Genomic DNA, 24,691 nt, shown 5'->3' on the forward strand with positions numbered 1-24,691 from the left:
ACATTTTATATCAAATCTGCTCTTCATATTCATACTGAAAATATGCATCCTGAGGTTTGCAGCAGAGGTGACAAAATCCATTGCAGATGGATCATCCTGCCAATAATTGAAACAATTTAACAAGCCTTCCCACAGATTTACTAATTTAGTTAGTATCACCTTCAAAATAGTACTCTCACATGTGTGTAACAACCATCGTCAACTAGAACAAGGGATGGCCTTGCAGGAGAGGCCAGTCCCATAAAGCCTTATAGTAGCATGGAGAATGGATGAATTGGGGGCAGGGTCTCATTATCAACTCCTTGGATCCAGGGATGTAGCCTGACAAGACTGCCAAGGGAAGCCTGGGTAGCTCAGTGGGCTAAGAGTCCAAGTCTTGATTTTGGCTCAGGTCATGATCTCCCAGTTCACGGGATCATCAATAGTAGGCTCACAATTAGTGCAGAGCCTGCTTGGGATTCTCTGTCCCTACGACTGCTCACTGGCTCTCTTTCTCTCTCAACAAAATAAACATTTAAAAAGAAAAGAATGCCAAAGGGCGCCTGGGTGGCTCAGTCGGTTAAGCGTCCAACTTCAGCTCAGGTCATTACCTCACAGTTCGTGAGTTCAAGCCCTGCATGGGGCTCTGTGCTGACAGCTCAGAGCCTGGAGCCTGCTTTGGATTCTGAGTCTCCCTGTCTCTCTGCCCCTCCTCCACCCATGCTCTCTCTCTCTCAAAAATAAATAAATGTGAAAGAAAGAAAAGAAAAGAAAAGAAAAGAAAAGAAAAGAAAAGAAAAGAAAAGAAAAGAAAAGAAAAGAAAAGAAAAGAAAAGAAAAGAAAAGAAAAAAGAAAAGAAAAGAAAGCCAAGACCCACCAGGCCTCTAGGAACTCAGTCCCACTTAAACGAGTGAAGTGGAGACTGAGTGTATAGAGCAGAACACCAATTCCACTCACTGACGATGGCAACACTTTCCCAGGTGCATCAGTCAGTAATGGAAGTTGTCTGACAATACAGACTCCAGGCAAAGAGATAAAGGTTTTTTATAGGAAACAATTTCACTAAAAACTCAAACATCTGGACTACACCTTTTGGTTTTCCCTCTCCAAATTCTTCATAAAATACCAGTCTCCTGTATTTGCTGTTTCTTTTCACATATGGCAATACAACAAAAGTTTCCCTTTGACAGTTTATCTTCTTTCTGAGATTGTATCTTGGTCTCTTAAGATTTCAGCAAAGTTTTCTGCTTCACTGAGAACATACTATCCTAGCCTATAATTCAAAAGCACTAAAGTGGAGAAGAGAAAGCACTGAGACAAAGCACTGAGAGGATGGGAGTTCTCTACATACTCACTGGCTGGCTGGCTAACCTCAGGCAAATGAAATTCCTTAACTATTAGGGAATATTATAGAAATATTTCAGAAGGTTGTAATGAGGATTAAGTGTGAATATTCAACAGTACCCAACACAGTGTACAGCTACTTCCCTAGGCAATTGGTTCATCATACCCATTAGATGTAGATTTTAATCAGAGGGTAACAACTACCAGTTTCATGGTTTCATTATCTAGCCCTGTGTACAGATGAAAACTACCCAAATCACTCTAACAGTAATAATGCAAATATATATTTAATAGTTAATCTTTATATGACATAAACCCAAAAGAATGTTTTCAAGAATCCCAAAAACATAAACTTACTAGCTTCAGTTTACATGTCTAATTCAACCAAAGTTTCAAACTTTGCACAGAATTATCAGCTTAGTAAAACTGACCAAACTTTTGCCCTTACTTTACAACTCAGGGCAAATCTCTACCATCATAGAAACGTATTACCATTATCACAGATAAATCACTGGTAGACATAGAAAACACTGATTAACAATTAAATTCATCAAATTTCAAAATATGACATCTAACCACAAACTGCTATTAAATATTATTTTAACTTGTAAGAATCTGTATTTAGAGGTCTCAGACCTTTAACTATTTCAACAGAAAGCCTATTTTATTACTTTCAAGGTTAAATTAGGCCCATGGGCTATTGTCTCCAAAAGAATTTTATGACTTCTATTAACGTATCTGCATTTACAAAAGAAATTTTTTTAAGCTGGTGAAACATTTTACTCCAGTCAATTCACATTATTTCTCCAGTCAACATAATTATAAACCACAAACCCATTATCAGAATCAAGTTTTATGATATTACTTGAATTCACGTACAGAAAATTCATAGTTCAGTGTAGTAATTAGAGATGAAAACATCCAATCAATATCAGTATTATGTTCTCAAATTCTGGTGGGATAAATGATATCCAAAAATTTACTAGTTTCTGGTTACAGTTCAAGAACTAAAATAAGCACGTGATACAGAATTGCCACGTATTTTCAAAACTAACCTTGTCCCATATGAGCTCAGCTCCATCCCCCTTTTCTGCTAAATTAACTCTCAAAGTCTCAATGCTCTTTGAAAACAGACGTGCATAGCTCTTTACATCTAGAACCTGCTGGTCTTTCAGACCTAACTGAGGTTCATTTTGTTGATCTGATGCATTGGTTTCTTCTCCTAAGGGAAAAAAATATTAGAAATTTCACTATTAAACATCATGTGTTTGTTTTACTTAACAATTTAATTAATGCCTGACCAATGAGAAAATCAATATGAAACAAATTCCATTAAAATAATTATCAGGATGCTACAAAGATTTGTACAAAAAACAAAGCGCTAATACCGAAATGGGAAAGCTGCAAGATGGTCTCAGAACTTCATTGGGTTCTTGGGGAATTCAAAGATATGTCTAGCACACAGCACTCAGTAAGTGGAACCTATCAGAACCATATTTGAATTTAGTCTGTAAAGTCAAATATTCGTTACTGTGGAGAACTGCTTAAAACTGACACGCCAAATCTCCTGGGACTCTCTAAGTTTGTGTGCTGACCAATGCTGTATAATATAATTCAGGTAAGACAAGATACAATGTGTGGAAGAGGCAGTAGAATAAGGAAGTAGCCACTACTACAATAGTTTTTTTTCACATTTAAAATTACAAATGCATTAGGGGTGCCTGGGTGGCTCAATCGGTTAAGCTTTTGACTTCAGCTCAGGTCATGATCTCACAGTCTGTAAGTTCGAGCCCTGCGTCGGGCTCTGTGCTGACAGCTCAGAGCCCGGAGCCTGCTTCAGATTCTGTGTCTCCCTCTCTCTCTGCCCCTCCCCTGTTCATGCTCTGTTTCTCTGTCTCAAAAATAAATAAACATTAAAAAAATTTTTTTTGTAAATTACAAATACACTAAATCTTTAAGAGATACACAAAGGTACAAAGATGTATGCGCATGTATACTTAGCACAACACTTTATTTCGGGGAAAATACAAAACAAAGGTTAACCAAGGGGCACTACTTAAATAATACTGACTGGAAAGAGCAAGTACGAATATATGAATAGTATGATTCAACTTACGTAAAGTATGTACAAAAGTCTTCTTTGTTTCTGTGCACTGGGCTGAACTACAAAGACATTCCCTAAATGTTAATAATGGCTATTTCCCTAGGTGATAAGATTTCCAGTGATCTCCCTTCATCATATGTTTCTAAACTGTTAGAATTTCTTACAATGAAATTCAAGGTATTTAAAGATTTCAGGTAAGAGAATTACCAATTTCGGTATCCCAGAGACTAAAATGTATTTCTTTTTTAAGTTTATTTATTTAAGTAATCTCTCCACCTAACATGGGGCTTACACTCACAGTCCTGAGAGGTCAAGAGCCACATGCTCTTCTGACTGAGCCAGATAGGCGCCTCATAAAAGTCTTTACCTTGACTTTGTACTTCAGCCCAGTCCAACGGAACTGGAGGTTTCCTTTTCCGCCACAGTTTGTCCATTGTCAACAGATACCGGATATCATCTTTAAAAAGCTTAAAAATAAAACAAAATAAAATAAAATCTCCTAAATCCTACAGCCCCTATGCTGATAAAATATAGCAATATCATTGTTGATTACAAATATTACACCATAGAATATTCTGATTTAAGGTCATGCTCTATACTAACAGATCAACAATTTCCAAAAGATAAAAAAACCCACAAAACTTAAACCTTGTATAGAAAGAAATTTTTACACAGAACCTCGCTTTTGAAATAGTGAAAGCAGAAATTCTGAGGAAAACAGAGAAAGGGAACTCTGAACACTGCTCACTGCACCTGTCACCTCCCCTAGGCACACCTAAAGCCCCAAAGATAAATCAGAAGCAAAATCACACCAATCAAGGAGCTAAATAAACATGCACCAGCTCCACAAGAATTGAATAAAATCATTGAGCCTAGAGATACCAGTTAGTAACACCTCCAAGTTCATGGGTATACAGCAATAAAGCATAAATATTTTAAAAGTAAAGTACTCAAAACCAGCTCTTAACCACCTATATGTAACATCTTGGAAACGTGGTCTGCTCCCACCCTCAAAGTTAAAAAATAAAACAATTACTATTTCAACCCGCCCCGGAAGCTCAAAAACAAAACAATTACTTTTTCAAAAAAAAACGTAATAAACATTACTGAGAGATATCAACATGAATGGCACTATCCTGTAGAATTTCAGATGATTTTAGTATTTTTACTTTTTCCTCAGTTGCATTTCCTATTGTCAGTTGATTTAGTCAATACACTTATTGTGTCAGCTATTAATTTAAAATTGGCTTAATAAAAATATTCAGAACTAGTTCTATCAAAATATGTTCAATTCTATCAATATTTATTAAACATCCTTAAACCTTTAGAAAAGCAGCCAAATATACAAATAGAATACAATTTAGAGCAAAAATCACATAGCTTTGAGTACTAGCAGGAACTTTGTTCTAGAAGAATCAATAAAGAGTTCGAGGAGATGGTAACATCTGAAATGGGTGCACACATAAGGAAATGAGAAGCACATTATTATTTGGGTAACAAGTGTGGTTAGAGACATTTTGTAGAGGACCTTAAGCAGTTGGCTGGAAAGCCTCCCAGGCAATGGAGAATTAGTGTGGTTTTCCAGGAACAAGTTCTATCCATGCCCTTTACCCAATTATTAAATACTGGGAAGCCCTCAGAGTTCTGTACTAAACCATCTTCATGCTCTTTTCTCTTTCTATAGGCCTATGAATCCCAGTCTAAACCTCTCTGCTTGCCTTTAGAATCACCTGTCCTTTCTCTAATATTCCACAGGAAACTCAAAATTGATTCTATCACCTTCTCCTTTCCTCTAACCCCTACACAACACACCTGCTTCCCACCTTACCTATCTCAGAGAATGGCACCCTGTTCAGTAGGAACCCAGTTATCATTCTTGATTCTTCACTGTTCCTCACCTTAAACATCCTAAGTCCTATCCAATCTACTTTTCCTCCACGCTACACTGGGAATACAGATGGGCTGTACTTCAGATCTAGCATTGCACAATCCCAGAAGACACCTTCCCATATAGACTATAATAGGAACTACCAGGACCTAGAGGGCACAGCATACCCACTGTATTCTCATAGTAATCCTATAGACTACCTTTTAATGGATTCCCATTGCCTTGGTATAACATCCTTGTCATGACCTAGGAAGTCCTGCCTGATCTAGCCTCAGCCTATGTTTCCAGCCCTCTTCCCACTTTCCCCTTTAATGGGCACTGTTTCAGTTTTTCAACCTGAGGCTTTCTTTGTATACGTAGCATTCTTATCCCCCCACCCCATTCTTTAAAATCTTGGGTTGAAATATCACTTCCTCTGGAAAGCCTCTTTTGAACCTGCATACTAGGTCTAACAACGTTAAATAATATGTACGTTAAGTCTACTTAGTATCAAAGGGTTCCAATCCATCTGAACTTATCACAACATTCTGAATATATTACTTGCTATATGTTTAACTTTCCCTTTGAACTATGAATTACCTAGAAAGAGTTGGCGCCCTATTTTCTCTCTTGTTCACCACTATATCTTCTGTCAGAGTGGTGACTGGCACACAGCAGATGCTTAGTTACCTACTAAACAGACTGGAGATATACTTCAGATTATGTTGGCATTCAACTATTGCTCAAACTGGAAGGGAAATAGGTATACAGACACCAGTTTGGAAAATATTGTCACCATCTATAATAAAGTACATTTTAAGCACAATCAAAATCCATTTTCCAAAGAAAAGGCTGTAATGAGGAAATAAATGAAATAGGTTTAAGAGTCAACCAGGAGCACCTGGGTGACTCAGTCAGTTAAGTGTCCGACTCTTGGTTTCAGCTCAGATCATGATCTCACAGAAAATGAGAAACACATTTGGTGGAATGAACAGCAGGATGGAAGAAGCAGAGGAACAAATCAGTGACCTAAAAGACAGGTCACTGTCTTTTAGAAAAAAGAACTATACAAAATGAAAATAGACTTAGGGTACTGGGTGACTCCATGAAACATAATTAACATTCTATCCTACGAGTCCCAGAAGAAGAGGAGAGAAAAAGGGAGCAAAAAATGTATTTGAAGAAACAACAGTTCCCTAATCTAGGAAAGGAAACATATTCAGATCCAGGGAGGACACAGAACTCCCACCAAAATCAACAAAAGCAGATCCACACCAAAACATACTGTAATTAAATCAGCAAAATACAGTGATAAAGAAAAATTGTAAGACTAAGGCACAAGGAGAAGGAAAAGTAGAAGAATTAACCTTTACTCCAAGAGATACCTCTCAAACAGCAGAGGGGAAAAGAATTTGCATGAAGTGGGACATTCTCTTAACAGGTACATTTTGTCCAATGGTTTCAAACCTGTTAATATATCCTTAAGGTCATCTGCTCAGTGTAGATGTTAAGCATATATCAGGCACTTTTAAGAAAAGCTGAGAAATCTGCAAGTATCTATTATGATAAACTTGCTGGGGAGTGAAGACAAAAGAAGTGAAAAGACTTTTAAAAACACAGACATGAAGACCTACCTGGGCTACAATTAGATAGAGCCAATTAAAAGTCTTCTAGATTTCTCCAGAAATATTCAGCAGGCAAATAATATATACTAATGAAGAGGGATTCAGCCAAGAACGAAGATTAGGAATTCAAGAGCAATTCAGTACATGTCAATCAAATTCCCAAGAGATTTGAGCAGGAAAAGGATATAAGACAAGAAACAGCAGGAATCAAAGGTCAGTTATAAGGAAAACTAAAAAGTTCAGTGATAAGTGAGGGAAGGAAAGACGACCAAGAGTGTATAAGTGAGCCACCAATTTTAATTCCTATGGAGATAACGATTTAACATGAGAGCTAAAAATGTAAAACCTGATTATCCTGATGACACCAATCAACTTATTAAGACGTCATTAGGCATAAAAAGCATATTTCAATTTCATGTACTATTTTAAAACAGAATAAGTCTATCCATAATTATAAAGAAAGCAAATCGAACCTTGGTAAAAAGTTTAACTGGATCATATCCTGTTGATTTAGCCCATTCCTTAGTGGAAATACGTTTAATGTCACCATCTTCATTAGATGCTCTGGCTCTGGCTTCAGCTTCCATTGGTTCCCCTACAAAACAAACACTATTTCATTTTCAGCTGTAAATGTAAAACTAAGCTCTCATCTACCTTTGGGGAAAAAAGCCATTCACGGAAGTCACTTGCACATGACGCAATCTAAGTTCAAAGAGAAAGGACAACAATATGCTCATCAGCATCTTTTCCTACCTCAGTTTTTGAAGGCCACATATAGAAGAGTTCAAAGTATGGACTTGTAATCAGATTGAAAACAACTCTCAGCTCTATTCACTACCTTCATGAAATTTCTCTGCACCTTGTCTTCACTAGTAAAACAGGACTACTCACTTTTTAAAACAGTCTTTCAAAGATGAAATAATATGGGATGCCTAAGTGACTCAGTTAAGCATCTGGCTCTTGATTTCAGCTCAGGTCATGATCTCTCAGTTGGTGGGTTCCATCCCTGTGTCGGGCTCTGCGTTGACAGGAGGGGTGCCTGTGTGGGATTCTCTCTTCCTTTGTCTCTTAAACACATAATATACTATCTAACACATAACAGCAATTACTTTTTTCTCCTCTTATGCTATCAATATTAAGCTAGTAAAAGAAAGGTAGTGCTCACTAAATAAGAGAACATATCCCAACCTACTTACAGGAAGCTTCAGGGTCAGCTCTGTCAGGGGATACTTCTTGATCAGCATCTTCTTCCCCAAACAACTGGCTACAAAAAGAGCAGGAAATATTTATGTACAATAAAATATTATGAACAAATCTTTACTTTGCTTACTTCCCCCAAAACAACTAATTTAGAATATTCCAAATCTTTATACTCCATAAACTTAAAAGCATTAAAGCAACCTGTTTAGATAGCTTGCATCCTCATTTCAACCATAACACAAGGAAGGCTAAATTTTAGTAGACCTATATGCATTCCTATCATCTTGGCACTGCAAATTCCTACGTTAAAATCATTGAGCAAGAGACAGATGAGCAGGCGCACCTAGGTGGCTGGGTGGCTAACTGTCCAACCCCTGATTTTGGCTCAGGTCATGATCTCACAGTTCATGTGTTCAAGCCCTGCATCAGGCTCTGCGCTGACAGTGTGGAGCCTGCTTGGGATTCTGTCTCCCTCTCTCTCTCTCTGCCCCTCCCCGACTCGTGCTCTCTCTCTCCCTCTCAAAATTAAATAAACAGAGAGATCCAGGTGAGCAGCTTTTACATTCCAATTTGGATAACATTCTAAGGCCAGAATAATATTTGTGAAGTACACGTGCAGTTAGCTATGCAAAAAACACTGTTACACACCTGCCACGTACTGGGTGATCTAGGAATCAGCAGGAATAAGCAAGGAGACATTTTTTTCATGGTAGTATATATCTTTACTACTAACAGTCCTTAAGAAACAGTAATACATTAGCAGAAATTCTTTTTTGTTAATTCAGTTACCCTATAAACTACTTAATAACATTTACAGGAATATAATGTTCCAACCTTTCCTCAAGTACTTGACTTATAAGAAAGGTATCTTTTTAAAGGAATCCTTTAAATAATTAAAAAAAAAAAAAAGCAGTCATCTCAAAGTTCCTGATACACTTTACAAGAAAATGTCCACTTGTTCTCAAAGTCACTGTACCAATTTCCACCCCCACAATAGCATGTAAGAGTTCCTATCAATTTGCTTCTCTAAATTTAATGTTTTGCCAAACTACTTAGTGTAAAATGGTATCTTATTGTGATTTTATTCATAATTTTCCAAGTTAGTCATAAAGGTGAACATATCTTCATTTGCTTATTTCCTATTTGGGTTTCCCTCAAAAAGTTCCCGTTCATATTATCTTGTCAGGTTGTCTTTTTCTTACTCATTACAGGAATATATTATACATCATAATTTTTAGTTGATTTTATGTTGCAAATATTTTCTCATATGTAATGTCTTTTCATAAGACGTTTGATGAATTTGAATGAATCAATGTTTTCTTTTGTGGCTGGCACTTTTTGTGTCTTAAGAAATCGTTCCTGAACTCTAAGGATAAAGATTTCCCCCTATATTAGAAAGATTTAGTTTTTCCTTTCACATCTAAATACCTTATCCATCTGGACTTAATTTTCATATATTATTTGAAATAGGGAATATAATATTTTCCACATTGATAATAAATTGTCTTTTACTTAATCCCTTCTTTCATCTGGGATCTCCTATGCAACCTTGGTCATGAATTCTGCATTGTCCCAATGGTCTATTTTTCTATCTCTGCACCAGCAACACACCGTAACTTCCTTTTAGTTTTTATTAAACCTTGACATCTATTAGAACAAGTCACCTCAACTTACTTCAGGAATGTTTGTTTAGGTCTTACTCTTGACATAAATTTTACAATCAGCTGAATGAATTCTAATAAAAACTCTGATGAGATTTTAACTGGAATTGCATTTGAATCTATAGATCAACTTGGAGATCAAGGACACATTCTCTCCTTTTATTTTATACTTCCTTTTATGTGCCAGTACTCACTAATCTTCCACACTGGGTCGTACAAATCTTAAGATTTATTCTCAGGTATTTCATGTTTTCTGATGCTTCACATTTAATTATCTTTAATATTTAATTATATGCTTTTATAGTGAGTTATCTACTTTTATATTTTCTAACTGCACATACTGCATATAGACATGCCATCTTTTAGTTGGCCATGTTGCTAAACTGTCATTATTTCTAATAATTTGTCTATAGATTCTTTGGAGCTTTTCACTATACAGTATATAAACTATACCGTATGTAAACAACAGTTTTGTTTCTTCTTTTCCCAATTCTTAATCCTCTATTTTCTTTTTGTTTTATTATGCTGGCTAGGAACTTCATTACAACACCAAATAAAAGCAGCAGTAATGGCATCCTTATGCCATCTCAGATTACAAAGGAGATGCTTTGTAACTTTTATCATTAAAAATAATGCTTGTATGGGGCGCCTCGGTGGCTCAGTCGGGTAAGCATCCGACTTCAGCTCAGGTCATGGTTCATGGGATCGAGCCCTGTACTGGGCTCTGTGCTGACAGCTCAGAGCCTGAAGCCTGCTTCAGATTGTTTCTCCCTCTCTCTCTCTCTCTCTCTCTCTCTCTCTCTCAAAACTAAATAAACATTTAAAAAGTCAAAAAAAGAAATAATGCTTGTATTAAGCATATGAAGGGTAAATAATGGAGGTTTCTGACTGGTGGGAGTGGGAGTGCACAGATAAGCAAGGGGAGGAAGCTAGAATGATCCACGTAGTAACGGACTAGAGTTTAGGGAGACACTAGTATGAATTCATGTTTACCTTAATATAGATAGATGGTTAGAAACAGAAATGTTTGTAAATTTGTGTGTATACATACAGATTAGTATAAAAAGACTTTTTTGCTCTGTTGGCTAAAAGGGCTTAAAAGAAATGACACGTAATAGCATGGCAAGCATTCAGATCTGAGTTTCTAATGCCATTCTTCAATAAAAGGAAACCAGGGCTCCTTGGAGAAAGGCCTGATACAATGGCAGGAAATAGACATGATGAGCCTGGGGCATCTTCTAGTACCAGAAAGCAAGGAATTGCTCCCCAAACCCCACCACACATTGATGGCATATGTCTAAGAGCACAGTCAACAGAAAGAGCTCCCAATGGCCAAAGCCAGAACAATCTGAGCAACAAAATACCCTACTGGATTATAACCCAAAGTATTAAATATATTCAATGAGTCCACATCGATGTAAATGACTGAATAAATCAATAAACAGGTGAGAAGAGACAAACCCTCCAGGCAGAAGAACTCTAAATAACTTACATAGATAGATACTCTGCCCTCAAGGAAGCAGAAAACAGCTCCCATTCTTTAGGTGTGGGCTGCACGGAGTGACTTCCTTCCAAAGTGCATGGCACAATATAGAAAGTGGGGGTGGGAGGGGCACCTGGGTGGTTCAGTCGTTTAAGTGTCTGACTTAGGCTCAGGTCATGGTCTCATGGCCCGTGAGTTCTAGCCCTGCGTCGGGCTCTGTGTTGACAGCTCAGAGCCTGGATCCTGCTTTGGATTCTGTGTCTCCCTCTCTCTCTGCCCCTCCCCTGCTCGCACCCTCTCTCTCCTTCAAAAATAAACATTAAAAAAGTGAGAAACTTTACAGTGGAGAAACCGGACAAACACTACCTTAGCTAAGTGATCAAGGCCAACATTAACAGCCATCAATCTTGTCAATAACATATTCTTCACATGATGTGATGAAAATGGCAATTTAACTACCTCTGTGATTTTCCTCTCAACAGCTCAAAATGATAGTATCATCATGAAAAAAAAAAAAATTTCAATAGTGGGGTATCCTACAAAATACCTGACCAGTACTCTTCCAGACCAGTCTTCCAGACTCCTCCTAATTTCTTTGGAGGTCACAGACAACAAGGAAAGCCTGAGAAACTGTCACAGTCAAAGGAGGCCTAAAGAGACATGACAGACATCTAATGGTAATGTGGTATTCTGGAACAGAAAAGGGATACTGGGTAAAAACAAAGGGCTCTCTAAATAAACTATGGACTTCAGTTAATAAAGATACCAGTAGTGGTTCCATAATTGTTACATATGTATCATAAGATGCTAACAGAGGAAATTGGGTGTGAGAACTCTGTTCTATCTTCTCACTTTTCCTGTAAATCTGAAACTGTTCTAAAAAGTCTGTTAAAAAGAAAAAAAGTCTGCCAAATGAAGCTTACATTTTTTGTGAAATTTCATCATTATACCATCATATGCATACTCTTCTGAGTGCATATACATTATACCGTAATCAAAGAAAATCAAACAAACTCTGTTTTAACTAGGCTCCATGCCCCATGTGGGGCTTGAACTCACAACCTTGAGATTAAAAGTCACATTGCATGCTCCACCGACTGAGCCAGCAAGGCTCCCCGAAAACCAGCGTTTGCTGTAGGTTTGTAAAAGGCATCTTTTACCAGGTTGATAAAGTTTTCTTCATATTTTATTAAGAATTTTTGTCATGAGGGGCACCTGGCTGGCTCAGTTGGTGGAGTGTGCGACTCTTGATCTTGGGGTTGTAAAATTCCCACGTTGGGTATAGAGAATACTTAAAATAAAGGATTAAAAATAAAATCTGAAAAAAAAAAAAAAAAAAAAAAAACCCACAATTTTTGTCATGAAAGGGTATTTCCTGAATTTTGTCAAATGTTTTTTCTGCATCTATGAAGGCTATCCAGTTTCTCTTTATTTTCTTAATGAAGTGAATGATGTGTATTAAATTGTGGCTTGTATTCGTATAGGATTTTTGCATCTATGTTTATGAATGAGAATGTCCTGAAATTTTCCTTTTATTCCATTATGGCCTTAACTGGTTTTGTTATCAAAGACATCAGAGTCCCATAATAAAAACTAAGAAGTACTGCATTTTTAAAAAATGTCTCTGGGACAGTTTACCTTATTAGAATGATATATTACTTGTAAATTCAGTGGAAATCACCTGTAAATTCATAAAGGTTTGTTGCATTACTAAGAATTAAAATGACTGATTAAACTCCCCTAAGACATAGTACAGTTCAGGCTTTCTATTTCTTTTTTAATTAATTTTTTGGGGTTTTTTAAAGTTTTTTTAAATGAATTTATCCAGATCATTAAAATTTTCAGTATACTGGCAATTTTCAGTATTTTTATTATCATCCTTTTGTTCTTTACTATCATTTAAATCTATGCTGAGATTACATTCTCCATTTAGTTATTCATCTTTCCTGTCCTTTTCATGATGAACTCGATAAAGTATTTTTTCCCTCTTATCTCAATTATATCCTTCCTGCTAATTTCTTTGGAGTTTATCCTGTCTTTCTAAGTTGGATCCTTAGCACATTAACGTTCATCTTTCTTCAAGTGTGTAAGCCTAGAACTTTTCTTCCAGCTACCATATTTGATGCATCCAACTTTCACATGTATTACTTTCGTTATCACTGAAAAGTATTTTTAATTTCCATTAGTTTTTAACCAATGAATTAAAAACAGGCATGCAATGTTGACTGAATTTAATCTACCAAATATCTCCACCATATTTAAAAGAATATTCATCTAGGGGTGCCTGGGTGGATCAGTCAGTTAAGCGTCTGCCTCTTGATTTCAGCTCCGGTCACGACCTCACAGTTCATGAGTTTGAGCCCCCATATTGGACTCTATGCTACAGCACAGAGCCTGCTTAGGATTCTCTCCTTCCCTCTCTCTCTGCTTCTCTCCAGCTCGTGCTCTCTCTCTCAAAATAAATAAATAAACTCTTTAAAATAAATAAGTAAATAAAAGAATATTCATCGTAATCTCTCCAAGAGATTTAAATAAAAACAGCCCCATTTCCTATCATCAGTACTGAAAATATACCCAGAAATATATATACTCTTACTTGAACAAATACTTTGCCCAAACGATGCAATGAATAGGTTCTGAAGGTGTGTTACGAATTGTACAGCCAGGAAAAGTTCTCTGTGTAGGTTTGGGATGACACTCATAACACTCAGTTACACCCTGCAAAATCAGGATATGAGAAGAACATTTATCCCATGATGGTGGTTTTCCAACACTATCAAGTAATATCATCATAAACATTCATTCATCTACATTCCAACTGTATTTTGTACTGTCAAGGAAATTTTAAAATATTAGTGACTCCAAAATTCTTACTTTACAGATGAGGAACTATAACAAATATGAACTGAATCAATCACAGTCACAGCTAAGTCTAAGCCAGGATTTCTTTGACTCCTGGACCAGTGAACACCACTTACAACAACCCAAAGGAAATTACTGTACCTGAATATCAAACACAAGAAGTTTACCTTAAACACATTAAACAAAAGAAAAATTACTAGATAGACAAACAACAGCTTTCTAACCAATTATCTGTCAAAGGTGTGGACCTCCATTATTTAAATATTACCCATTATATTTGTGTTACTTGTAATTTCCTAAAAACTAAGCAAATTAAAAGTAATTATTAATTTCAAGAACTACCTAGATACACAGAAAATTCCTGGCTATTACCAAACCAATACTCTTCATTTTGTTGATTTAGGCTTACATCTTTTTTTTTTCCATTTTACTTTTTAAATTTTAGTTAGTTAACATACAGTGCAATACTGGTTTCAGGAAGAATTCAGTTAAGCTTACATTTTAATTTGCACCATAAGGAATCCTTGGAAGAAGTCTATGGTACATAAGACTATTTTTCAAAACCATCAGATGAATATTCCTCAATTGAGCAATTCTCAACCTCAGTCTTAATACATACTAATATCTTAAGATCATGTTAATAAGCAATGTCTTTACAATAATGGTTAAACAACCAAAACTTCAGGGGAGCCTGGGTGGCTCAGTCTAACTTCAGCTCAGGTCATGACCTCATAGTTCCTGACTTGGAGCCCCACATCAGGCTTTCTGCTGTCAACACAGAGCCCACTCAGATCCTCTCTCTCTGTCCCTTCCCCACTGGCTCATGCATGCACTTTCTCTCTCTCAACAAGAAACCTAAAAAAGAGGGGCGCCTGGGTGGCGCAGTTGGTTAAGCGTCCGACTTCAGCCAGGTCACGATCTCGCGGTCCGTGAGTTCGAGCCCCGCGTCAGGCTCTGGGCTGATGGCTCGGAGCCTGGAGCCTGTTTCCGATTCTGTGTCTCCCTCTCTCTCTGCCCCTCCCCAGTTCATGCTCTGTCTCTCTCTGTCCCAAAAATAAATAAACGTTGAAAAAAAAAAAATTAAAAAAAAAAAAAAAAAAGAAACCTAAAAAAGAACCCCAACTGGCAAATAGTGTTTTAACATAAATGGCAGCAGATCCAGGGTTTTCTCCATAATACCATTTCTGGTGTCCTTTGAATAAGCTTTCTTGGGGGCAGCCATTCCTTAAATCACAGTAGAAAACAAGAGAACTACTGCTTTGACCTATGAATAGATCCTGAAGGAATCCACTGATTTAACTAAAATTTAACACACACTGACATTTCCAACAGTCTTTGTAGAATGATACTAAATAAGCTTCCAAGAGTAGTATTTATCAGCTGAAACAAATGAAGCAGAGCCACAATTTTCAACATGGGTAAACTGCCAAATAATGGACAAAAATAGCAAATTTTAAATCAAGTGTAATTCCTTTTGGTTTCAAAACCTGCAAAATGATTCTTCAAATGTATCTATGTTTAATTTCCTTGAAAGAACTAGAAAACAAAAACAAACAAAAAACAACAACAAACCACAATGCTGCATTTTATAAACTGGGTTTGAGTGCACAGGTATTTATTTACTCTATTATTCTCTAGTTTTATCTAAACATTTGAAATATTTCACAAAGACACCAAAATTTTTCAAAGTACTCTTCAGATCTATGAACCTAGACTTTAGATAAAAAATAACTTTGCAGAAGGCAGTTTCATCATATATCAACTACAGCATGACATGTAGCCTCAGCTATAAAGAATTTTAAAAGGCAATTTTATTATGTTTACCAGTCTAATAATTTTAATATACAAGCTACAGAAACAAAGTAGCACAGAGCTTAAAAAAAAAAATCTCTGCTTATAATACTCTTTATTACTTGATACAGTATCTAGTTTTATCAGAGTACAAAAATCCCTACATCTTGGGTACTAACCAGCCCATATCATGTAAACCCAAAGTTTACTTCTTCCCTCCTTAAGATCACAAATATTTGGGAAGTAAAAAAAATTTATTTTACCTTTTTGATGGTAGTTACTTGCCCAAGATAACCAGCAGTTCCACTCTCAATAAGAGGAACATCAGCTGCCAGGCACATCCTATTAACATGGTTGCGAGCAGCTAGAAGAAAAACACTAGTTAGCAGGAGTTGATGGGGGGAAAAATCAGTTACCTTTAATTAGGATGACATTTACCCAAACTAATTTTTTTTATTTTTATATGCAATTTTCTTATAGCTATGACCAGGGTAATACAACTGTTACATAAGAGACATTCGCTAGCAAAATTCCCAATACAAGGAATTTATATGACAAATTTACTCCAAGAAAAAGCACCCTTACTATACTTTTTAAATTCCAAAGTGTCACCTTTCTATTCTATAGCTGTGCCTCCGCTATTAATCTTGGCTAAAATATTGTCTCAATGAATTCTGAGTCCTTAACTTACTATTATTCTAATAAAATTATCAGGTAACACATGGCAATGAATGGAGAATGTGGAATGTCAACTTGGAACTATAAAGGCAGTTTAAGGCAAGGGGAGTAAAGAGGAGTCTAGTAAGTCATCCTGACCCTTTCTCTGCTTTGTGTTTTTTCTTTGGTATCTCTGGCTCCAAATTGTTACAAACCACTCCACAGGTGTTGTTTTACATGTGGAACAATGACTGGCTATACAATACTTGATTATAAGAAACATCACCCCCTACTGTGAAAAGCTTCAATGGTTCAAAATGTGTACATCTAAATAGAATCTAGGCTGATATTTTATGGCACCAGCCATATCTAAAATAATTCAAGATCCATGGCATCTATGCTAACTTTGACAACCTGTTGCCACATTCTCAAAACCATGGTTTTAGGGCCCTGATTGCACTTTAGAATCACGTAGGAAATTGAAAAATTATGATATTCAGAGTCTGATTTAATTGGTCGTGGTGGGATGTAGGCATTGATATTTCATCTCCATATAAATGAAGGAAGTCACACTGTGCTTCAGTGATGGAATACTCTGAAACAAGCACACACCCACATACCAAATGTACTCACCCTCTTTAGCGTTTTAACAACTTCTATCTTCACACCTTTTGGTAGAATAGCAGAGTATATGATAGCTAAATTCCTGCCTGTTCTAGTTAAAATTACAACCAACTGGTAAACTTTAAACCTAACCTTACTTCTCTCTGGATTCGAACTACTGAGGAAATATTTGAAATACTAAAAAGTATAAACAGCCTTGTTATAGGGAAGGAAAATACTTAGAAATTAAATGTATTAAAAATCATCTCACCTCTGTTATCCAAAGCATTCATAACCAATATAAACTGTCGAAAAAATTCCACATTATAGTCAGGGCTACAAAACAAAATAAAACAAATGTCACCAAAACAACTGGCCTTACACATGATCTTCACGGCATAATACAGGGTCCTAAAAAGCGTATTAAAGTAATGGTGCAAAAATAACTGATATTAGGGAGGGGTCTCTATTATACATTTGATTTTTTCCAAATACCATAAGCAGATTTTAATGAAATTACTTCCCACTAATCCCTGTGAGTGACTAGACACCCTTTCTGGCCAGCTACCCAGGGCTCAAGAGCAGGATCTCAAACTGGCAGAAAGATGGCATGGCTTCACAGGTCCCATAGGCCCTCTCTGGGCAGCCTGGGAACATACAAAGAACACGTTCCCAGGATATGCCTGGCCTCTGGCTTCACCTCACATGGTCAGGATCAGGCAGGGTTCAGGCCTCTAGGGTTCTCACTTTTAGCAGCACTGGGAAAGCAATACGGGTAAGAGGGTTATAGGGCTAGGCAAAGGCTTGCAGAGCAAACAACCAGAGAATAAAAAAGGTGGAGATACATATTTCCAGAGAAAGTATAAGACTTTCTCTAATTCCAGACCTCAAATGAGAAATTATTACTTTTTTTTTTTTTTTTTTTATTTTTTTTTTTCAACATTTTATTTTTATTTTTGGGACAGAGAGAGACAGAGCATGAACGGGGGAGGGGCAGAGAGAGAGGGAGACACAGAATCGGAAACAGGCTCCAGGCTCCGAGCCATCAGCCCAGAGCCTGATGCGGGGCTCGAACTCACGGACTGCGAGATCGTGACCTGGCTGAAGTCGGACGCTTAACCGACTGCGCCACCCAGGCGCCCCTGAGAAGTTATTACTTTTAATACCATTTACTTGTAAGCCAGACAACAGCTATACATAAAGGATAATTTAGATCCAGGATTCCTTTGCCCCAACACTTCCATAGTTATATATTCATGGAGAGCAGAGAATATTTATGTACTGTGAAAACTATGACCCCTTCACAATTCCTAGTGTTATATTATAGAAGTCATAGTCAAAATAAGTATTTTGGGAAGCAACCTTTGAAACTGAAGAAGACCACAGATGAAATCAATCAGAATGAGAGCAATATACTTAGAAAAGTCTGGATCATTATATAAGGATTTTTCATAGTTTACTATATCTTTATTTAAAACAAAAATAAAGGCCCTTTATAAGTTTCTCATTAAAAAGTAACTCATTTAAAAACCTCTCATTAAAAAGTAACTCATTTAAAAATCTCTCATTAAAAAGTAACTCATGGGGCGCCTGGGTGGCTCAGTCGGTTAAGCGTCCGACTTCAGCTCAGGTCACGATCTCGCAGTCCGTGGGTTCGAGCCCCGCGTGGGGCTCTGGGCTGACAGCTCAGAGCCTGGAGCCTGCTTCCGATTCTGTGTCTCCCTCTCTCTCTGCCCCTCCCCCATTCATGCTCTGTCTCTCTCTGTCTCAAAAATAAAAATAAAAGGTTAAAAAAAATTTAAAAAAAAAAAAAAAAAAAAAAAAAAGTAACTCATTTAAAAAGTAACTCATTTAAAGTATTAAAATATCTTACCTCTTATCTAACTCCCTGAAATCATATAAACTTAAAAAACACAACTTATTATGTGAGTACAAGCTACCACATTTTAATTTTTCTAGAAAATTTTTTTTACAAAATTATTATTTAAATTTCAGTTAGTTAACATTCAGTGTTATACTAGCTATTTAGTGACTCAACACTTACAAACAATACCAGGCGCTCATCATAGGTGCCCTCCTTAATACCCTTCATCTATTTAACCCACCCCCACTCCACCCTCCCTCTGATAACCATCAGTTTGTTCTTTATAGTTAAGATAAAAAAAAAAAAAAAAAAAAACACATTCTTAAAAAGCAGAATGACCTCAAGCTCATGTAGCTAATAAAAATACCATATACTTTGAAAGTTTAACTCACAACAAACTCAATTCTGCAACATAATAATTAGAACATACTTCATGATGCTGTCATGGTAGGCTATGATATTAGCTTTCGGGTAAAACTGCAGTACACTTTCTTTAGCAACCTGGAAAAACAAACAACACTCAATTACTAACTTGATTGCTACAACATTTCTCTCTGCATGTCAAATTTATTTATGGCAAACAATACTGTTATTTCACCTACTTACATAATATCTTATATTAAATATAAACATATAAATTTAATATCTTATATTATAAACTAAAGGAATATAAAAATGTGACAAAATTTCATTAACATTAAGCTATACACATTTTAATAAAAATAACAGGAGAGCCGGCCCTTTCCTATATATACATCTACATGAATGGTAAACTTCAGCAAAAATATAAAATGCAGTAACTAGGTGTTAACCCATTCATTCATTCAACAAGTATTTAGTATCTTCTATTTACCAGGATCTATATGAAGCATTTGGTAAGCCAAAGGGACACTAATCAATGTAGATAAACAAAATTACAAACAATGATAAATGACACACAGAAAAAGTAGAAGTTGTGGGGTGCCTGGCTGGCTCTGTTGCAAGGAAGAACATGCAACTCTTGATCTCGGGTTGTGAGTGCAAGCCCCACGTTAGATGTAGCAATTACTTAAATATATTCAAAGAATCTTTAAAAAAAAAAAAAAAAAAGAGTAGAAGTTGTGAGAGGAAGGTCTTAGTCTAAGGTTTATTCAGAGCATATCACTAGAGAAGGAAGCCAAAATTTGAAAACTGAAAAGGAGATAAGAGTGGGAGTTTGCCAAAAGCGTTGGGAGAAAAAGCAAAGTAAAAAGATGTTTTAAGACCTTGAGTCAAGATGGAACATTCAAGGAACTAAAGAAAGGTCAAGGTGGCTAGAACCTCAGGGAGGTTGTCTTTTTCTAAAAGGGACAAGAGCATGGGCTGTAGGTTCTCTAGCCCTCAAATACAGGAGCAGCCAATCTGCAGGAACACAGAACAAAGCTCATCCTAAGCAAACAATCAGAAATTTAAACATGGGGGCGCCTGGGTGGCGCAGTTGGTTAAGCGTCCGACTTCAGCCAGGTCACGATCTCGCGGTCCGGGAGTTCGAGCCCCGCGTCAGGCTCTGGGCTGATGGCTCAGAGCCTGGAGCTTGTTTCCGATTCTGTGACTCCCTCTCTGCCCCTCCCCCGTTCATGCTCTGTCTCTCTCTGTCCCAAAAATTAAAAAAAAAAAAATTAAAAAAAAAAAGAAATTTAAATATGAAGGGGACACTGTTTACACGATTGAGGACAGCATAGCCTTAGAGGATCAAAACGGGAGGATGTACTCTTAGGTGCCGTCCCCTATATTCTCCCTCCCACTGAAGAGTCCCAGTTAATCTGATACCATAAAGAGAAGATCCATCAAAGTGCAAAAATATAAATGAACAGAAATGGTATAAGAAAAGTAAAGTTACCTGGGCCTTTGATCTTCCAACATGTTTCTTTTGAAACAAAAACTGCCTGTTGAGGTTGCTGACGTCAATAGTATCCAGATCAATCTACAAGTGCATAAACTCCAGATAAATCACAAATTTTCTGGTGTGTGTGAGCAATATCACTATCCTCAGCACCCATAACCCAAAACTTTTGCTATTTGCTACATTAGCAGAGGAAATGCTTTCCCCAGTAATACCAAAATTGTTAAACTGATAAAAATACTTTAACACATATGAAAAAAAAAAATCAAGATTTAATTTCAGAGATAACTTTCTCAAAAACATTTTAGAAAGGATGCATTTTTTTGTTTAACCATCTTGGCAAATGTTTGGAAATTCCTTAGATGGCATAAAATCATAATGGGTTTATTAAAATAAATATAATTCATTTCTTTAATTACTCTTTCAAATCAAATAAATCAGATTTAATTGTGACCCGTTTTTCTTAAATGACACTCAGCAGATTTACTGCGTTTTTGTTACTTTAGTTCAAAAGTCTTCCCCCACACACAACTCCATTTACAATTCTCACCTAAGGGCTATGAAAGGAAACACCACACAAGGTTGAAAATAGTGTCACATTTTAACTTTTATCTAATTGCTGCTTAAAAATAAACACAAGAGGGGCGCCTGGGTGGCTCAGTCGGTTGGGTGTCTGACTTTGGCTCAGGTCATGATCTCACAGTTCCTGAGTTCAGTCCCACATCGAGCCCCACACTGAACCCCACATCAAACCCCACATCAAGCTGGCTGTTGTCAGCAGGGAGCAGGCTCTGGATCCTCTGACCCCTTCTCCCTTGGTCCCTCCCGCTCTTGTTCTCTGTCTCTCAAAAACAATAAATAAATAAATAAATAAATAAATAAATAAATAAAGGAAATAAGAATGACTAAAGACTTTCTATAAATTTATATTAAGAGTCATCAAACATTCTAATTGTGAAACATCTTAACAGCTTTGGTTATAATTTCTGAAAATCATCATATATAACTGTCTAAACATTTTCTATTTGTACTTTCTAAATTTATTATAAAAATTAAATCAAATAGGGGCACCTGGGTGGCTCAGTTAAGCATCCACTGCCCACTTCGCCTCACTCAGATCATGATCTCATGGTTTGTAAGTTCAAGCCCCAAGTCCAGCTCTGCGCTGACCACTCAAGAGCCTGGAGCCCGCTTTGGATTCTGTCTCTCCCTCTCTCTCTGCTCCTCTCCCGCTCACACTCTCTCAAAAATAATAAACATTAAATTTTTTGATTAAATTAAATAGAAAAGGATCAGCATCTATTGTTCAGGTGCCCAATTCACTGTCTTGTCTATTACAAGACAGTTCCTTTAATTTTTTTTAATGTTTATTTATTTTTGGGAGAAAGAGAGCGCGCGCGTGCGGGGGGGGGGGGGGGGGGGGGGGGGGGGGGGGGGGGGGGGGTGGGGGGGGGGGGGGGGGGGGGGGGGGGGGGGGGGGAGGGGCAGACAGAGAAGGAGAGAGAATAGGAAGCAGGCTCCAGGCTCCCAGGGGCTCAGCACAGAGAGACCACCCGGGTCTCAAACCCACGGAGTTGGGAAATCATGACCTGAGCCCAAGTCACATGCCCAACAGAGTGAGCCACCCAGGCGCCCCACGAAACGGTTCTTTTAAACATGCAGCAATAGGTACCAGCTGAAGCACGATCATATTTGGATTTGTGGTACAGAACTGGATGGGAAGAATAACTTTGTAACAGCCAAGGAAAGATGTGTAAATTCTTCCCCCGCCCCTCATTTCATGGTTCAGTCTGCCATATTTACTTTTTTTCCATTCCGTGTTTCCACTACACTTTAAGACACTTTAAACTGACATCCAAGCTCCACGTAAGATCGCCAATCTCTAAAAAGTTCACATTAATAAAAATAATTTAAAATTACAGCCAAAAATAAAAATAAAATTACAGCCACTGTACATCAATGCAAAAGTTAAAATCCTAGTATCTTCAGTCATACAAGCTAACATATCTATGAAGATAACAATGACAGTCACACAGACTGCACCCAGAACAGAGGGGTGAGAGCCCCAAAGGAGTCCTGCCACTTGCTTCCTGATTCAAGGTAATTTACTAAAACCCTTCTAGATCTCACTTTTCGTCTCATCTGTTTAAAATAAAAAAGTGGGGGGGGGGGATGAAAACTGCGTCTGCAACCTTACGGCGGTAGCGCAGATTAGATGCGTTAATGCAAATTACCCGCTCAGAACATCGCCGGTCTCGGGACAAGCGCTCAGTGTGTATTGGCTCCTATTACTGCCACCCTCTGCTCTGGACCAGTATTTGAGTTAAGGGAGACCTCCCAACTGAACAGTCACAACCTCCACGAGAGACTGAAACAATCACCTCCTGCCTCCCCTTAAAGCTGAGGAACTGCCCTGAAGCGAAAAGACACGAGACCTCCTCCACCAGCCTAGAGCCGCCACAAATTCGCGCTGCCAAGGAGGCAGGGGCGGCCGCACCGCGAGACGCCAGGAAGACCCCGGCCCGCGGCCTCTGTGGCGTCCCGAGCCGGCCAGGCGTGCAGCGAGGCCCGCTCTGGCCCCGCCGAGCAGCGCCTTCTCTGCAGGCAGCCACGACCCCGGGGTTTCCAGGCCTGCTGGCGCCCCGCCCCCTCCAACTCTGGTCCCGACCTCCGGAGCCCGAGCCCCCCGGCCCCGGCAACACGGCCCGCCATTCAGCCCGCGCACTCCTGGCCCTCACCAGGTCGATGTGGGAGAAGCCAGTGAGCACGAGGTTCTTGAGAAGCTCGCAGCCGATGCCGCCCGCTCCCACCACCAGCACCCGGCCCCCGGCCACGGCCTCGGCCAGCTCCCGGGGCAGTCCCCGCGACAGTGCCATGGCGGGACGACCACGAGCCGCGGCGGAGGCGGAGGCGCGAGAAATGAGCCGCGGCCGGAAGCAGGTGGGGGAAGGGCGACCCAGCTTCCGTTCATGCGCAGTGCGGCCGTCATTTGGCGCCGAGCGGGCGACGCCCGGGACCTGTGGAGCTCACCGCGTAGGTCAAGGCTCGGCTTTGCGCCAGGAGGTCCCTCTCTCTCGCACCTGCAGTGATGCTCCAGCCGGGTCGTGTTTTCACAGACGCGCGCGGAACCGCTATGCGGCTTAAGAAACCTACGGGCCACCTTTCGGCCTGGGGTTTGAATTCCCAGCCAAGGCTTACTTACAGGTTAAAAAATAGATGCCCCTGTATGTAAGGAGCTCTTACAAATTAACAAGAAAGCAAGTGTCCTTTAAACAGCAAATACAGGGGCGCCTGGGTGGCGCAGTCGGTTAAGCGTCCGACTTCAGCCAGGTCACGATCTTGCGGTCCGTGAGTTCGAGCCCCGCGTCAGGCTCTGGGCTGATGGCTCAGAGCCTGGAGCCTGTTTCCGATTCTGTGTCTCCCTCTCTCTCTGCCCCTCCCCCGTTCATGCTCTGTCTCTCTCTGTCCCAAAATAAATAAACATTGAAAAAAAAAATTAAAAAAAAAAATTTTGTTGGGGCACCCACTTGGCTCACTTGGTTAAGGCTACGACTCCTGGCTTAAGTCATGATCCCCTGGTGGTGGGATACAGCCCCGTAGGCAAGTCTGCGCTGAGCCTGGAGCCTGCTTGGGACACCGTCTCTCCGTCTCCGTCTCTCTCTCTCAAACTCTCTCAAAATAAATAATCATTTTTTTCTTTTTTCTTAAAGTTTATTATTTTTTTTAATGTTTATTCAATTTTGAGACAGAGAGAGAGAGAAAGACAAGAGCACTAGTGGAGGGAGGTGA

At 38.5% G+C, this 24,691-nt stretch overlaps 1 protein-coding gene across 3 annotated transcripts in view; it reads right to left on the bottom strand.

Moving 5' to 3' along the window:
• Positions 1-23,855, bottom strand: part of UBA2 (ubiquitin like modifier activating enzyme 2) — a 41,521-nt gene extending 17,666 nt beyond the window's left edge. For all 3 annotated transcript variants that reach the window (XM_043599060.1, XM_043599059.1, XM_043599061.1), the window contains exons 1-11: positions 23,641-23,855; positions 20,900-20,983; positions 19,472-19,542; positions 17,449-17,513; positions 16,181-16,281; positions 13,861-13,982; positions 8,117-8,184; positions 7,394-7,515; positions 3,796-3,895; positions 2,380-2,546; positions 3-96 (exon numbers count right to left, since the gene is read on the bottom strand). In XM_043599060.1, the coding sequence (XP_043454995.1) occupies positions 3-96; positions 2,380-2,546; positions 3,796-3,895; positions 7,394-7,515; positions 8,117-8,184; positions 13,861-13,982; positions 16,181-16,281; positions 17,449-17,513; positions 19,472-19,542; positions 20,900-20,983; positions 23,641-23,778 (1,132 nt within the window). In that variant the 5' untranslated portion in view covers positions 23,779-23,855. The remainder of the gene's footprint in view (positions 1-2; positions 97-2,379; positions 2,547-3,795; positions 3,896-7,393; positions 7,516-8,116; positions 8,185-13,860; positions 13,983-16,180; positions 16,282-17,448; positions 17,514-19,471; positions 19,543-20,899; positions 20,984-23,640) is intronic.
• Between the last annotated feature and the right edge of the window lie 836 nt (positions 23,856-24,691).

The sequence above is a fragment of the Prionailurus bengalensis genome, chromosome E2 (genome assembly GCF_016509475.1).
Source record: "Prionailurus bengalensis isolate Pbe53 chromosome E2, Fcat_Pben_1.1_paternal_pri, whole genome shotgun sequence".
Taxonomy (NCBI): domain Eukaryota; kingdom Metazoa; phylum Chordata; class Mammalia; order Carnivora; family Felidae; genus Prionailurus; species Prionailurus bengalensis.